The 15600-nt window shown below is 30.3% G+C and overlaps 2 protein-coding genes across 2 annotated transcripts in view; one reads left to right on the forward strand and one right to left on the reverse strand.

Moving 5' to 3' along the window:
• Positions 1–726: 726 nt before the first annotated feature.
• Positions 727–11717, forward strand: LOC105460741 (argininosuccinate lyase). The gene is made up of 9 exons (XM_011707240.1): positions 727–846; positions 1036–1119; positions 3643–3774; positions 4579–4679; positions 6299–6492; positions 8119–8318; positions 9572–9796; positions 11096–11202; positions 11286–11717. The coding sequence occupies exons 1-9, from the start codon at positions 727–729 to the stop codon at positions 11434–11436; spliced, it is 1314 nt and encodes a 437-aa protein (XP_011705542.1). The 3' UTR covers positions 11437–11717.
• A 1982-nt stretch (positions 11718–13699) lies between these two features.
• Positions 13700–15600, reverse strand: part of LOC105460742 (dynein heavy chain 12, axonemal-like) — a 23558-nt gene continuing 21657 nt past the window's right edge. The window contains exon 7 of the mRNA XM_011707241.1: positions 13700–14047. Within this exon, the coding sequence (XP_011705543.1) occupies positions 13700–14047 (348 nt within the window). The remainder of the gene's footprint in view (positions 14048–15600) is intronic.

Raw genomic sequence — 15600 nt, forward strand, 5'->3', positions numbered from 1 at the left:
CGTGTGCTCTTCCGATCTTATTTTATTTGGTTCATTTACATCTCTCGCGCGACCAATTATTCTTATCTAATAAATAAGTATTTTTGATATATATAATGTATTCATATAGATTAATAAAATATTCGAAAGCATTTTAACTATTCGTGTATACACATATTATTATTAATATTGTCTAGTTCAAAATGTCACATAAGATCATGATTCTTTGTAATGAGATGTAAATCGAAAACAGGTCTTTAATTTGTTTAAATCATTGCGTAAAATAATATAATTTATAAATGTTCACATTTATTATGTTTAAATTAACATGTAATATTAATCCGGAAAAATTTGATTCAGATTTGATTCGTATTTGAATTAAAGAGATTCGATTCAATTCGATTCGATTTCGAACATGTTATAAAAAATTTGATTTGATTTGATTCGAAGTTTCGCCGCTCCTGTCTACCTTCCGTACGCGTAATTCGCTATTTCTCGTTATAATTTGAAAACTAAGCTTCGGACAAAATTTTTGGAAAGAAAAAATCGTCTTAGAATTGAGTCAAGAATACGTTTTTATAAGGACAATGAGTTGTTTTGAATCACCCTGTATATTTATTCTTTGTACACAAAATATCATTTTTTTATTGCTCTTTTTATAATATTTAAAATAAAATATATAATTGATATTTTGAAATTATAGAAATGTAAATAAATAAATTTAATCAGGATATTATCTCACAAATGATGCTAATAAGAATTACCTATAATTATTTTCAGGGAAGTATAGCTTATGCACGTGCTCTCTGCAAGATAAATCTTCTCTCGCAGGAAGAGATGCAACTCATAAATGTAAATTTTAAACAGGTACTACGTTTTCAAATTTATATTATAAAAAATTTGACTTTAATGTTACAGATTATAAGATCGTTATGTTATCATATCATGTAATAAATATATTATATAAATATAGTTATACTGTGTATTAATATTAAAATTAATATTAAAATAATAACAATATTAAAATCAAAATAAAAAATTTGAACTTTTAATTAGATAGAAGATGAATGGGACAATGGCAAATTTGTTATAAATCATAAAGATGAGGATATACATAGTGCCAACGAACGAAGACTTTCGGTATGTTGACAATAACATAATCTATTGATTTTAAATATATATTGGTACAAAAATTACACTATAGTTTACCAAAAAATGATTTGTTTTAATTACTTTGAACCGGAGTATGTGTTTTTTTATAGATTTTAGTATAAAAGCGATGCCGCAAGTCAAATTTCTCTAGCACATTAAGTTCCTAAAATAATTGATTTAATGTGCAAAAAATGGCTTTTTCGGTGATGTTTAATATTTTTTTGTAATAAAAGTTAACATTATCTTAAAACTTTGATCAAAAGTCATGAATGTATTGTTCATTCCCCATAAAATTCATTCTTTCTATTTCAATGTACTTTTTATATATTTTTTTGCAAAGCAACTGTATATGTTCTTTACATCAATCGATTCCTTAACAACACAGAAATATTCTGAGAATGATCTTACAAGTACAATCACAAAAGAATATTGCGATAATCTTATTGTAAGTAAAAGGAACTTACATGTGTAAAAGAGTTGTTAAAACGCTTAGACTCACGCATGCAAGACAATGTGTTCTGCACAAAGTGTGAGAAGTTTGTAAAAGTTGATATAATTAGAGGAGAAATATAACTTACAAAATGATAGATAAATAATATATAAATAAATAAAAATGGTAACATCAAGACTTAACAAAAAGATCATCATACAAAGAATCTAATAGTTTGGTGTCATTTTGTAAATTTAAATTATGATTTTGTTTATTGATATGAATCATTTCGGAGACGAGTCTTTATTAAAATTCTTTTTTGCTCCAATCGAAATCATGTGCGGTATTGGTTCTGTATTCAGTAATTACAGATTGTTGAGTAGTGTTTCCATTAATGTGGTTTTTATGTTTTTTTATTCTAGTTTGTAACACTCCGCCAATTTGACTACGTACTGAAGCATAGTCTTTACAATTTATTTTATAAACTATTGATTTGTACGTAATAAAATGGATAATTTATTTTTTTTAACCCAATAAATTTACTTAGTTTATTTAAGCCAATATATGCAATACGTGTTGCGGGATTATTCTCAAAAAATATTTTTAATCTGTTCGAAATTGAAGGTATAAACGGAATTATTAAAAAAGTAGAAAATTTCTTTTTGGCCTTTTTATTGTTTATAATATGGAGTTAGCAAGAGTTAGAGAATAAACTAACAATAAATTTATTGGAGTCCAAAAAGATAAATTATTTACTTTATTACATATACATTTACAAATGTAGTTTATGAAGAAATTGTAAAAACTGTGATGCGTCATACGTCGATCAAATTGGCAGATTGCTACAAACTACAAAATAAAGAAGCATAAAATTACATTAATAGAAACACTACACTCAACAATCTGTAATTATTAAACATATCAATACCGCACATGATTTGGTTTTATTAAAATAGTAGATCTATGTCGTAGATATTTTTGGTTAGCCAAGGATAAATTTGTTAACGCCGGTTAAAGGGCAAGATTTCTTTTTGTTTTTCACATCTATATTGCTTTTACGTAAGCCTAGCCTTCTTTTTCTTCTTCTTCCGGTTCTCACCATGTGTGCACGCGCTTGAACTAAATTTCTTTCCACATATTTAATGTACAAGTGTCGACATAAATAAATTGTTCTTTCAATAGTAACGCACCATCGTAATTTTGCCCTAAAACCTGAGATTTCTGACACGTTTGGAGCAACGTATTAATTTTAGACGAAGAAAAGAATTTGAATAAAAAACTCATCTGCGAAATGATTCATGTCAATAAACAAAAACATGATTTAAATTTACAAAATGACACCGAATTTTAGATCCTTTATATGTATGATGATCTTTTGCTAAGTCTTGAGGTTTTTTTATTTATTTACATTTTTTATTTTTATTTATTTATATTAGTTATCACTTTGTAAGTTATATTTTTCCTCTAATTATATCAACTTCTCACACTTTGTGCAGAACATATTTTGTGCGTCAGCCTGAGAGTTTTAACATCTCTTGTACACATGTAAGTTCCTTTTACTTATTGTTTTAAATTTATAGTTATTGTAAATCTTTACAATTTTCTAGTTTAGTTATTTGACTTCACTGCCTCAGCATTTTGTCAAATGCTGATTAACTGATTAACTCTCTCATGTTCTTGGACTTACTGCAATGGCTTTTTACATATCCTGACTACGCTTTATTTAACTTTTAACTTAAAATTTCAAGACAAACGCTGGATCATTTTTTGAGTCTGTGATTCTTTTATATACATATATGTTCTCTTTAATTATTCTCTTATTTATACTAAAGATGACCCAACAATAGGATCGAAACATTTGCGTCTTTTTGCATTATTGTAACTTGTCTTTTAATAATATATAATTTCTTTATACACACGTACATCCAGTGTCGGCTATTATTGACAATACCGATTTCTTATACATATACATATAAAGTTCTATAACAATTGAAAATGAAACTAGAAATCTAGCCAAACGCTTCACTTTGTATCTTAATAAAAAATAATTAATATTATTATAATGTTTTCTAAATTTGCAGGAATTAATCGGTGATGTAGCGAAGAAACTACATATTGGTAGAAGTCGCAATGATCAAACTGTAACCGATACCAAATTATGGCTTAGAAAATCCATCGACAAACTTTTGTTAAAAATTAAGAAGTTCATTGAGGTAAATAATATAATAACATTTGCATTATAATTACAGATATTTTTATTATAAATTTATGATTACAAATACAGAAAAATTGGAAACGCCAATATCGATTACTACTGTTTTTTAATTTAGGACCATTTGTACAAAAAGTGATAAACTCAACAACAAAAGTATGATATAGTTTTAAATATACCGCGTTTATTGAATTTCTCTGATTGTGTCAAAAATATTATTATCACCAGAGATTTTAGTATAATAGTATAATCAATCATAATAGAAACTGTAGATATATCGATAAATTAATAGTTTTACAAATATGTTTACAAAAGTGGATAAATTATTAATGTTGCGCATAACGCATTGCATACAATCATGTTGCACACATGAAATAAAAAAATCATGTTAACACTTTGTACAAATCATTATTGATTACATTAATAAAATAATTTCTTTAGATACTTATGTATATAAAGTTTTTGTTCACAGCGCTGTTTGTAAAAATTAACATGGTTTTCTTATTTTACGTCTACATGACCCTAAAACCAATGCACTGTGCGTAATATTGTCGTGTGTGCATAATATGATTATTCATGTGTGCAATGTGCTGTGTGCAATACGATTGTGTGTGCAATGCGCTATATTATATCTGTACAATACTGTTGTATGCAAACAAAACTGTCATAGGCAATTATATTGTAAGCAAACGGGACCTTCCCGACAATCGCAACAAGATGCTATTGTTTAATTTACGAATATTTTAAAATAATTTACAATTTGAAAAAAATAAGTTATGTTATTATGCTAATTTTGAAAAAATAGGTTCTTATAATTCAAGCAGAACAAGATATAGACATACTTATGCCTGGATATACACATATGCAACGAGCACAGCCTATTAGATGGAGCCAGTGGTTACTTAGGTAAAAAACAATTTATTTATAAATTTTTATAAAAAAAGAATATATTATAAAATAAAAACAGCTTTTATCAAAATGTTTGTTTTTTCATATGAAGATATATTATTCGATATTCCATATTTATTTTTTATTCTTTTCTTTATGAACTAAAAAACTTATTTATTTTATTTGTACGCAGTTTATGAAATATTAAATAAATTTCGAATGGATGTATAACATTGAAGAAAATTATGATATTATGTATTATATTGCGAAGAGAAAGCTGAAGGGATAGAGCGATTTTTTTTTGTTATATTTACGCGCACGTACGCGACACTTTCGTAAATATCATGAATTTGGAAGAAGTACTAAACCAGAAAAGTTGAAGTTCTGGAAATATCTAAAAGATATTAAAGATAGATTTTCCAAATATTTTTAAAAGATATCTGAAAATTGTTTAAAATTTCTAATTCATAGCTTTAGATATTTAAAACTATTTTAAAAGATATCTTTAACATTTCTTCGGCATTTATAGAGTAGTATTAACCCTAGACTACCACATCTGGGTAAAATTTATCCGGACCATTTTTGAAGTGCATGCCATTCCGATAGGGTGAAGAAGTAGGGTCGCGATGTGGGGGGGGGAAACTTATAAGTGTCCTTTACAATCTTCCATCATAAGCCACGTCATTTCACTTGGTACTGTCATTCCAGCCACACGTAAAGTTCGACAATCGATCTAGTTCACTCGGCCAAATAAATGTTTTTTAAAATAAAGCCATATGAGGTATTTTTTTTTTGAAAATATCACTTATGTTCTTTTAGAAACTATGCTTTACTTTTTTTTATTCGCCTCTGAAAAGACTGCGATATAAAAAATATCAGTCTTTTTCGGAAAAGATATAAAAGCTGATTTGCATTTTTGCAAATTGTTCATGTCCTTAAGATCTTTGAGTGTTACTATCCATTCAGCCTTTCTTACTGTCTGGCGTATAGATTGAAAAAAAAGTTCTAAATCGGTGCGTTTGAACCGAAGTTATGCAACAAAATAGGTAGGCCGGGTAAATTTTACCCATTGTGGTAGATTTGGGTGGCAAATATAATGTGGTAGTCTAGGGTTAAAGATATCTAAATAATCTTTTCTAAAAGATATTTAAGTTTATAAAAGACAGCTATAAGTTATTTAAAAGATATCTAAAAAAATTTTGTTGTTGCTTATCATTGACAGACTCAGATAGCATAGATGAATAAAAGTTCATGGAAAATTTGTTTTAAAGAATGCTTACAAAAATAAATACCATGTCTGAAAAATATCTAAAAAATTAGCAAATTTATTAGCCGCCTATGTGAACAGTACTGCTTAAGATGAACATGACAAAATTCTATTTTTTGTAAATAAAAATTGTACAAATTAGAGTAAAAAGCCATAAGCGCGCAAATTTCAGACGCCACAATTGGATAACTTTAATCGTTTATAATTTAAAAAGTATTACAGCCTTGACATTTTCGTATAAGAGTTTTCGTCTTAGAATGCTCCTTAGAATTTGCCAGTGAAAGGACATACGACTTTTTTGGCCATCTTATATACATATATATATTAATTCATACTTAAAAATTAATCCTTGATTTTTTAAATTTCTTAGCTACGCTTGGTCCATAAAACAAGATTTGGAAAGATTATTGGAAGTGCGCAAACGCGTGAACGTCTTACCGCTTGGTAGTGGTGCAATAGCGGGAAATCCTTTTCCAATCGATCGTCAGTTTTTGGCTATGGAGCTTGGATTTGATGAAATTACCCAAAATAGTATGCACGCTGTTGGAGATCGAGATTTTGTCGGTATGTTTTACAAATTTAATATTTTTTTCGGATAAAGATTGCTGAGAAGTAATAAATAATAGAACTAATATAATTCTGTATGCTGTAGCCCAGCATTAATGAATGCTCAGCATTAAATGCAAATGTTGGACAAAATTTTATGTCGGCATCTGTTATTATCCTATTATCTTCTTTTTGGCGCTTGCGTCTTATAACGACGAACTATACGTAATGATAGACATGTACTTTTTGCCAATATCTTTTAGATATCTAAAGATATCTAAAGATGTCTTGAAACTTCCTTGCAGGAATATAAAAGATACCTTAAAGATATCTTGAAGATGTCTCGTGTAATATAAAACATACGCAATTTGCAATATACTATTACATATCTTTTTTAAAAAGCAACCATATGTTTTCTTGGGAAAGTTCTATTTGTCTACAATACGATTGCCTATAGCTTCGTTTGTACATGACAGTTTTGCATACAACGCATTGCACATACGATCGTATTGCACATAGCACGTTGCACAGACTTTCTGACTGTATGCCAATCTTTGATTAGAATGCAAAAATGGCTTTATGATTTGTTTTGGCAAAAATCAAGTATTCTCAGTCCTTATCTGTTCCGTAACCTGTCACCATCCTTTCTCCTACACACATAAGGTGTAAATCCGATCTGACAATCTCCACGTGGTACACCTTGGGTAATGCTATCGCTAATGCCAGCGGTACTCTAAAATTCAACTCTCATAGCTCAAAAAGTACTTAATTAAAATAAACTTTATTATAATGTTTTAGAAAGGTCTCGACATCAGCTATTAGATTCTGAAATAAAAAAAAAAGATATTCCATTTGAAGAAATCAATAAGACCTTGACCTGACCGTGATGGCAGCACCCAAGATTAAATTGGTAAAATCAATAGATTCTTTTAAGCCCTACAGCTTTTGTCAAAATATTTTTCTCAAAAACGTTTAGTTTCCGAAATATAAATTTCCACACTTTTCGGTACACACCCATGGTATAAGGACAAGGGTATGCTCGTCTGGTGTTATCGCGCATGTTGATGCCGAGCGGCCAATTAAAATTATTAAAAAACTTACGTCATCGTTATGCGATAAATTCGCGTAACGATGTATTATTTCAAATATGTTTAGCCACATGTTTCAAAATTCACTGCCAATACTGAAAAATAGCTTAAATTACCATATGATCAAAATAACAATAAAATTATTGCAATAATATGGCAGACACAAAATGGCCGATCTCAAACTGTTGCTTAAGATATCTTTTAAAATAATTTTTTACAAAAAGTGTAAAACATCTCAAGGCATTTTTTAAAAATTCAAGAGATACCTAAAAGATGTTTTTGTCTATCTCATTCAAACATGGCAAAATGAAAAAATCATGGAATCTATATGTAATAAAATGTTATTTTTAATTTTTAACTCAAAATATAAAAGTTTTAACTCAAATTTTAACTCAGGAAGTGACATTTATTAAATAAAAATTAACAATTCAAAAATTTACAAAGAGTAAACATTTTCTATTTAAGAGCGTTTTTAGTAAAATATATATCATATTACTATAATATATATATTAGAATATTGTATGAATTATTCTAATTTTGCTTTCATTTTTTTAAGCTGAATTTCTGTTTTGGTCATCATTATCAACGGTACATTTAAGTCGTTTCTGCGAGGATTTGATTATGTACAGCACTCAGGAATTTAATTTTGTCAAATTTGCTGATAAATATTCTACTGGTAGCAGTTTGATGCCTCAGAAGCGTAATCCAGATTGCATGGAATTAATTCGCGGAAAAACTGGTACCATACTAGGAAAGGTTTGTTTATACATACTTAAAGCTTGAACCCAGATAGCCAAGTGCAGTGAGTTTGTTATGCTGTTGTCATCAATCGTTGCAGCAACTAATTTCGACAAACTCGAGATAAGATGCTTCATCATTATATTTGTCGTGTTGTCTTCACGTGAATTTAAATTCAGATAACGGCAAATTGATGGCAAACATGTCAGTATCAATTTGTAATAGTAACTTGATGGCAACATATTGACAATATATCATCCACGATTAACAGCATATTGTCAGTAAATTATCGGCAACTTGTCATCATCGGTACTCAATCTGTACTCAACAGCATGTTGAAAGTAACATGACGGCAATACATGTCTAATAATGAATGCTACATATGCTGACAATATGCCAACAAAACGTGCTGTATTTGCTTGTACTATCATGCATTGTAAAAATATTTCGAAACAGCCAAGCAACAGTACCAAGCTTCTTTGCTGCAAAAACATTATTCATATCTCATACTAACAAGTTTAAGTTGCTGAAATATACAGGGTTACTGTGCCTGGTTACTGTACTTCTTGTGAACAGGTGAAGCGGATTAAACTAATTAGCAAAATTAGTTTAATTCAATAAAACTCTATGGTTTTGCAATAATTAATAAAAAATTAATTAATAAAGATCTGCAAATAAGTGCATCTGTTTTCAATGATAATAAAGAAAAGCATGCGGCCAAGATAACCTAGCATCGCTGTACTTCGGTTGCTATGTATGTATATTATAATAATTCAAGGATTATTATTAATTATTGTAGCTTATATATTATTGCAACCATTAGTTATTAAGAAACTCGCATAATATTAAACGATTTTTTGAAGAAAATTAATGAAATTTTCTAATTAGTTCAACCTGTTCTATATAGGTATCTGTTTATGAAAGGTAGCATGGTAATTACCAAACACTCTTTATATTGTATTAGGCTAAACATAAATAGATTGTCATAACTGTTACGACAATATCATAAACACAAGTCAAAGGAATAATTTTACAATAATTGACGTGTAAACAGTTTTCTTTATATAAAATAATAAATGTAGTATTCTACTATTTATTTATATTTCTGAAATTGTCGAAAGACTATTACTAGTATTATACTTTTGAAACTTTATAAGAAATAATATGCATGTTTATTTTTCTCTTTGAATTTTAGAATATTTTATAAAAGAAAAATTCTTATAAAATATAACAAAAATGTTTTTATTTATATAATATTATTATAATTTTAGTGTATCGGCTTCATGATAACGTTAAAAGGAATTCCATCCACGTATAACAAGGATCTTCAAGAAGATAAAGAAATGGTATTTCAGACTTATGATACACTATATCAAATGTTCCACATTGCCGAAAAAGCACTCGCCACTTTGAAAATAAATAAAGAAAATTGTAAGAATGCTTTGACATCTGACATGCTTGCAACCGATATGGCGTATTATCTTGTTACCAAAGGTGTAAGTATTCTTTTTTCTTTTTCCCTACAAATACAAGCTTTTTTAAAATAATTTTTAATTAACATTATCAATATAACTAAAAAAAATGCTGACAATTACAGCTCAATGACAAATTACAATTTAAAATTATTCCAAATAATTTTATTCATATAAATATACAGTATCCAAAAAGTTCAAGAACACTTGAATATCATGGAAAATATAAGTTTTACAGAAAAGTGTTTCAGATAAAAGTTGTAGGGTTCAAAAAGATCTATTTATTGATCTTATCAGTTTGGTGGCGTTGTCAAAATCAGGAAAAGATCACTATAAATTTTTTTAATGAAACTTATTTTTCATTGCATATTTTTCTAACTTATCTTGAGAGCTTTCCAAACATATATATATAGCTATAATAAAATATTTTTTCATTAAGGGGTCTGCCCACCCTTGAGGCCTTAAAATGATACCTAATAAGTTTGGGATTTTTTGTGGGTAAATAGATAACTTTATTTAAAAGCTGTTTAGAAAACATTGTTGTACGTATACATATAAGAAACTAAAAAAATATTTTTTTATTTTTTTATGCACAAAATGGCGGTGCAATGATCTACTTGCGGAATCCCTTTTTTCTGTTTTTTCAAATCGGTATACAGGATTCTAGGCACACGGTTTGCTCTTGAACAAAACACAAAAAATTTTCATTATCTACATAAAGACTATAGAGGTACGTAGAGGTTTTTTAAAATATTGATTTTTCTTGATATGGCAGCTATTTTTACGAAAAGTTGTATTTTTGTCAATACAAGTAAAATAGCTGCCATTTTGAGAAAAATCAATATTTTGAAAAATCCGTACGTATCTCTTTAATCTTTAATATGTAGATAATAAAAATTTTTTATGTTTTGTTCAAGGTCAAACCGTGTGCCTGGAATCCTGTACATCGATATAAAAAAGTAATTGAAAATTATTGTAGTCTCAACATTTTGGTATTAGACTTGTCTCTAAATGACTTCAGGAATCTGTTATTAGCAAGTGGTGCGCTGGATCTGGGACATCCTGTATACGTATATAATTTTATTTAAAAAATCAATGTGACCCTGACCTGACTTTAACGACGTTAACTAAGGTTAGATTAATGATACCTTATTATGTTCTCTCCGAACGATACAACTTTTGTTTGAAACCTTTTACCGCATCTATTATAGTTTTTGAAAAATCTTAATGCATTATTTAAAATCAAACACCCTGTATATAAATAACATTTAATAAATATGCCAGATGTTTATAAACTAACACTAATAGCATGTTAAAATACAGGTTCCTTTTCGACAAAGTCATCATTTGGTTGGGAAGGCTGTTTCTTTGGCTGAATCAAAGGGAATATCTTTGCCAGAATTAAGTGTTTTACAATTAAAAACAATAAGGTATAATCAAGGTTTATGAAGATAAAATATTTTAGGTGAGAATATTTAGGTGAAAAAGACTTAAGAATAAATATTTGTTTTAGCGAAGCATTTGAAGATGATGTATCATGCATTTGGGATTTCAACTTCAGTGTAGATCAATACCAAACTACTGGTGGTACTAGTTCAAAAGCAGTGCAACAGCAGATTAACAGTTTGCGATCATGGATACAAGATTTTCCGTTTAAAAAGTAATTGTACCTAAAATAATTCTCTTTTAAATTAATCATAAATAGCTCAATAATGTCTTTGCGAGCCGATACGGATGTTGGTGTGTAATAATTTTTACTGTTACAATATCAAGCCGTATACAAACTGTATGCCGCATATGTTGTCGATCTTGAAACAGAGTTCTTACATGAGACCAGAATTCATTGTAACGAATTAAATTCAAGCAATTTAATATTTTTGATATTAATAAGCATTTGTAAGAATTCCCTTCCCGCAAATCTATAAAGAATTTATTGTGAAAAATATTACCTCTGCTCATCTTTCAAAACTCGTTGCGTTTGGACACTCATTGTCTAACTTCCGCCGAGACCAATCGATCTGAATAGTATTCAGTTCTTGCGAGCGATCGCGAATCCGAGACTTGGTCGGATTCTCTATGCTAGCTAATTGTGCAAATCGTATGATTTGACGGCTAATCAAAAAGTGAGTCCAGACAAATAAAGATATCGTGTAGAACATTGAAATAATCTTCTGTTTTGGTGCGCGGACTAGCTCATCGTGAGCCAGAATCAAAACATAGTTCGCACGGAGAGAGAGGACAGGAGCATAGCGGGAAAAATTGCTTAACTCGAATTTTTAATATAAAAAAAAGTTAACATTTATTAATAACAATAATTAAGTGGAACTGTTTATAAATAAAAAAGAAAAGAAAATTATTTATGAAAACGTAAACGAATTAATTACAAGTATTATAATGCGCGGACGGACGATTATTTTACAAGTATGTTAATGCGCGGACGGTTCTTCTAAAACGCTCGCGTATTTACAGTGAACGGATTGATTACCGCGATCCAACGTCGGTTTTGTCGTTTGCGAAACCGGTACTGGTGATCGGCGCAATATTGGCAAATCGGCAATGTATTTGTCACGGCGTACGAAGATACGGAAACGGAGATGAGCTTAGCATTCAGCGTATAGCATTCAAGCAGAAAGCATACGATCGAGGCAGCGAAAGCGTTACTTTTGGTATCAAAGCTTAAAGATCGGGAAATGAACTCATATATAAATATTGTAGTGTTTAACTATATTACGCACGGCATTTAGCTCAATCCTTTACGCGAGAGTTCAAGATATCGAGAGGGTGTGACAGACCACGTACAACACACAATGCAAGAGACACGCAGATTATCATACGCGAGTTATTTTATGCAAGTTATTTTTGTACTTCTTCATTATTAAATATATATCTTTCTGAGAGAAATCTTCACGAGTATTTCTTGACGACAAACATAACAGTATTTTTTCCAGTTGTCTGGAGCTCTAGACTCGAGATCGCGAAATCTCGACTTCGTTTGCCGGAGAGTTCGATATTGGGATAAAGGCTCTAACAAAGGCCCGCGATCACATGCAGAGACGGTGAAAATACAACTTCTGTTTCCTTCGAGAGCGAACTAGCACAGCGAATCGACTGGTCGGTTCGGGAGAAGGTGATTAATATCGGATTAATTACAGCCTCTTATACCTTATAAGCGCCGGCAATTAGTTTAATTATTCGGGTTTATTCGGTCTTTTCTGGCTGGGTTGCGTTACAGCGCCGCTTCGGTTGCGGTATCGTTCGGTGACACTTGGCGAACATAGGATGTCTTCGGCGCGCGCTATTAAGCCTTAGGTCCGGAGCACATGAAATGCATAACGAAACATAAGCACAGCATAAGGCGGATAAAGTGAGAATCTTATGTAAATCAATATGGCGACTTTATGCTGGCTGTTCATTGGTTCAGCGAGCTTATGCTATACTTATGCTTTGTTATACATTTCATGTGCTCCCGGTCTTAGTCCGCGTAGCGATGGTCGCCTAATTATCGCGAATTTAATTGTGTGGTAATTAAAAAAGAATATGGACACATCGCACTTGCCATCGTCTCGCGGGTGTTCTGCTGAGCGGACCCCGGCTGATGATCTGCCGGACATCCGGCCACTGCCAGGAATCTTGTTACGATATGATTTTTAGGGGCGCATTGTTACAACATCTCAGGTATGAATTTCTGCCTTCCCATCCGTGGATTTTCCAACGCAAGGTCTCTGTCGAGATCAAACCGACGATACGTTGAACAAATATTTTATTAAAAAATAATAAATGATTAAAAAAATCTTTCTATTATAAATAAAAAAAGAGAAAGGAAGATTTACAGTTATCAATTAATATATTTTTATTACAAATTAATTGCTGTAACACATACATCAATAATACCATCATATATAATAATTTAATCATCAAAATATTAATTCAGTCATCTAATTGGCACAGCAAAGCTAATCCTCTCTTGATCCAGTGACTCACAGGACGATCCGTGGATAAAAGAATCGACATTATATAATTAGAAGAATGACCTGTAGTCTTGAGTACACCAAAACGTGCCGATGTAATATAGAGTGGACATTCATATCGATTTCCGATAAGAATAAACATTTTTTCCAATGGTTTTATTAATACAATCGGCATAGGATCCCACAATATTTTTGGATAACTTTCGGCAAGCAACATTTGTTTAAATTCCCATCGTGCACCAGCTAAATACATTCCGTAAGCATAAGCTCCATCAATAGCGGATGTATTGGGTTGTGCTGAAATTACCTAAATATTGATAATACATTTGAGATTAACAAGAAACAAATGTTTAAACATGAATTTGTCATTTTTATAAAGCACATGTAATTTTACTATTATTAAATTAATTATTATTCATGTATATATATAAAGCTGGTTAAAGTTTAGAAGTTTCTAAAGCAATTTTTTAAATAACTAACATTACAGACGCGCGCTTCGCGCGCGCTATTTATTTTTTACTATAATTTGCTATTATACATCAACCTCAATACACACAATTATCAAAATATGTAATAACAGCCGCTCACGAAATTAGCGCAGCAAGAGAACCTATCATCATTGCGAAAAAAATGTCAACAATAAACTTCGATACTTTCGAGAAGACGGATATATTTCGAATATTAATTTATAATGCCTTTTTGAAGGTAGAACTTGTTCCTTTTGAATAGCTGCATTATATATACATACATACAGGATGTTCCATTTTAAAACATTCATTAAGATTTCTCGAAAACTATGATAGATACAAAAAAATATTTCAAACAACAGTTGTATGTCTTCAAGGGGGACATAAAATAGTACTAAGGTCAAACTATTGGTTTGACCTTGGATGTCAAAATCAGGGAAAGATAACTTAAAATTTTGTTAATGAAACTCCTCATTTTTCACTGCATATTCTTGTAGCTTGTCTTGACAGCTTTCCAAAACAATATAAAAAATTTTTTTTATTAAGCACTTTTTGAGTTATAAGGCTTAAAAGTTATAGTATCATTGGTATTATCCAAGGTACCAAACAATGGTTAAAATCTTTTAAATATTGTTCAGAATCATGGCCTTGACAACATACTACTGTGATTAAAAAGCATCGAAACTTTATTTTTTAAAAATCGCTGGGAATCAAATCCGTTTGCTTTTTTAAGTTAGTACATGTCCTTCGCATTTGGTGAAAAAAATCATGGTATTCCTTCAAGCCGTTTAAAAGTGGTAGTAGTTTCTCTCAGTAAAGATTTTTGTGCGCGGCGATTTTTACGATGTCGAAAAATATAGGGCAAAGAATTTGTTTGAAATTTTGTGTTGCAAACGAAATTTCGTTCACAAACGCATTCAAAATATTGCAAAAAGCTTATGGCGATTATTGTTTATCAAAAACAATTACGTTTAAGTGGTTTAAAAAGTTTCAAGAAAGACGAGAATCCGCTAAAGACGATCTACGCTCTGGAAAACCATCAATCATATCATTTGGATCGTGTCAGCACATTTTGTCCAATACTGAACATGAAACGGGTCGCATCGCGCTTGATTCCAAAAGACCAGAATTTTTTCTACAAAAACAATCGAGTATTGATGTCATCTGAGATGATTTTTAGGGTACCATTTCATTTGTGGTACGATAAGTTTTGTCGGATGTAGCGATTGGCTGTTAGTGCGTTTGTACGACGAAATTTTGTCGTATGGGTTGCATGCACATTAATAGCTAATCGTAGTATCTATAAGATATAAATATTGTGTGCATTTAATTATCAAGGTAGTTTATGTTTTTTACAAAAAAATTAATTTAAACTTTCAACTGCAATAAAACA

The sequence above is a fragment of the Wasmannia auropunctata genome, unplaced genomic scaffold (genome assembly GCF_000956235.1).
Source record: "Wasmannia auropunctata unplaced genomic scaffold, wasmannia.A_1.0 LD316499.1, whole genome shotgun sequence".
In the NCBI taxonomy this organism is placed as follows: domain Eukaryota; kingdom Metazoa; phylum Arthropoda; class Insecta; order Hymenoptera; family Formicidae; genus Wasmannia; species Wasmannia auropunctata.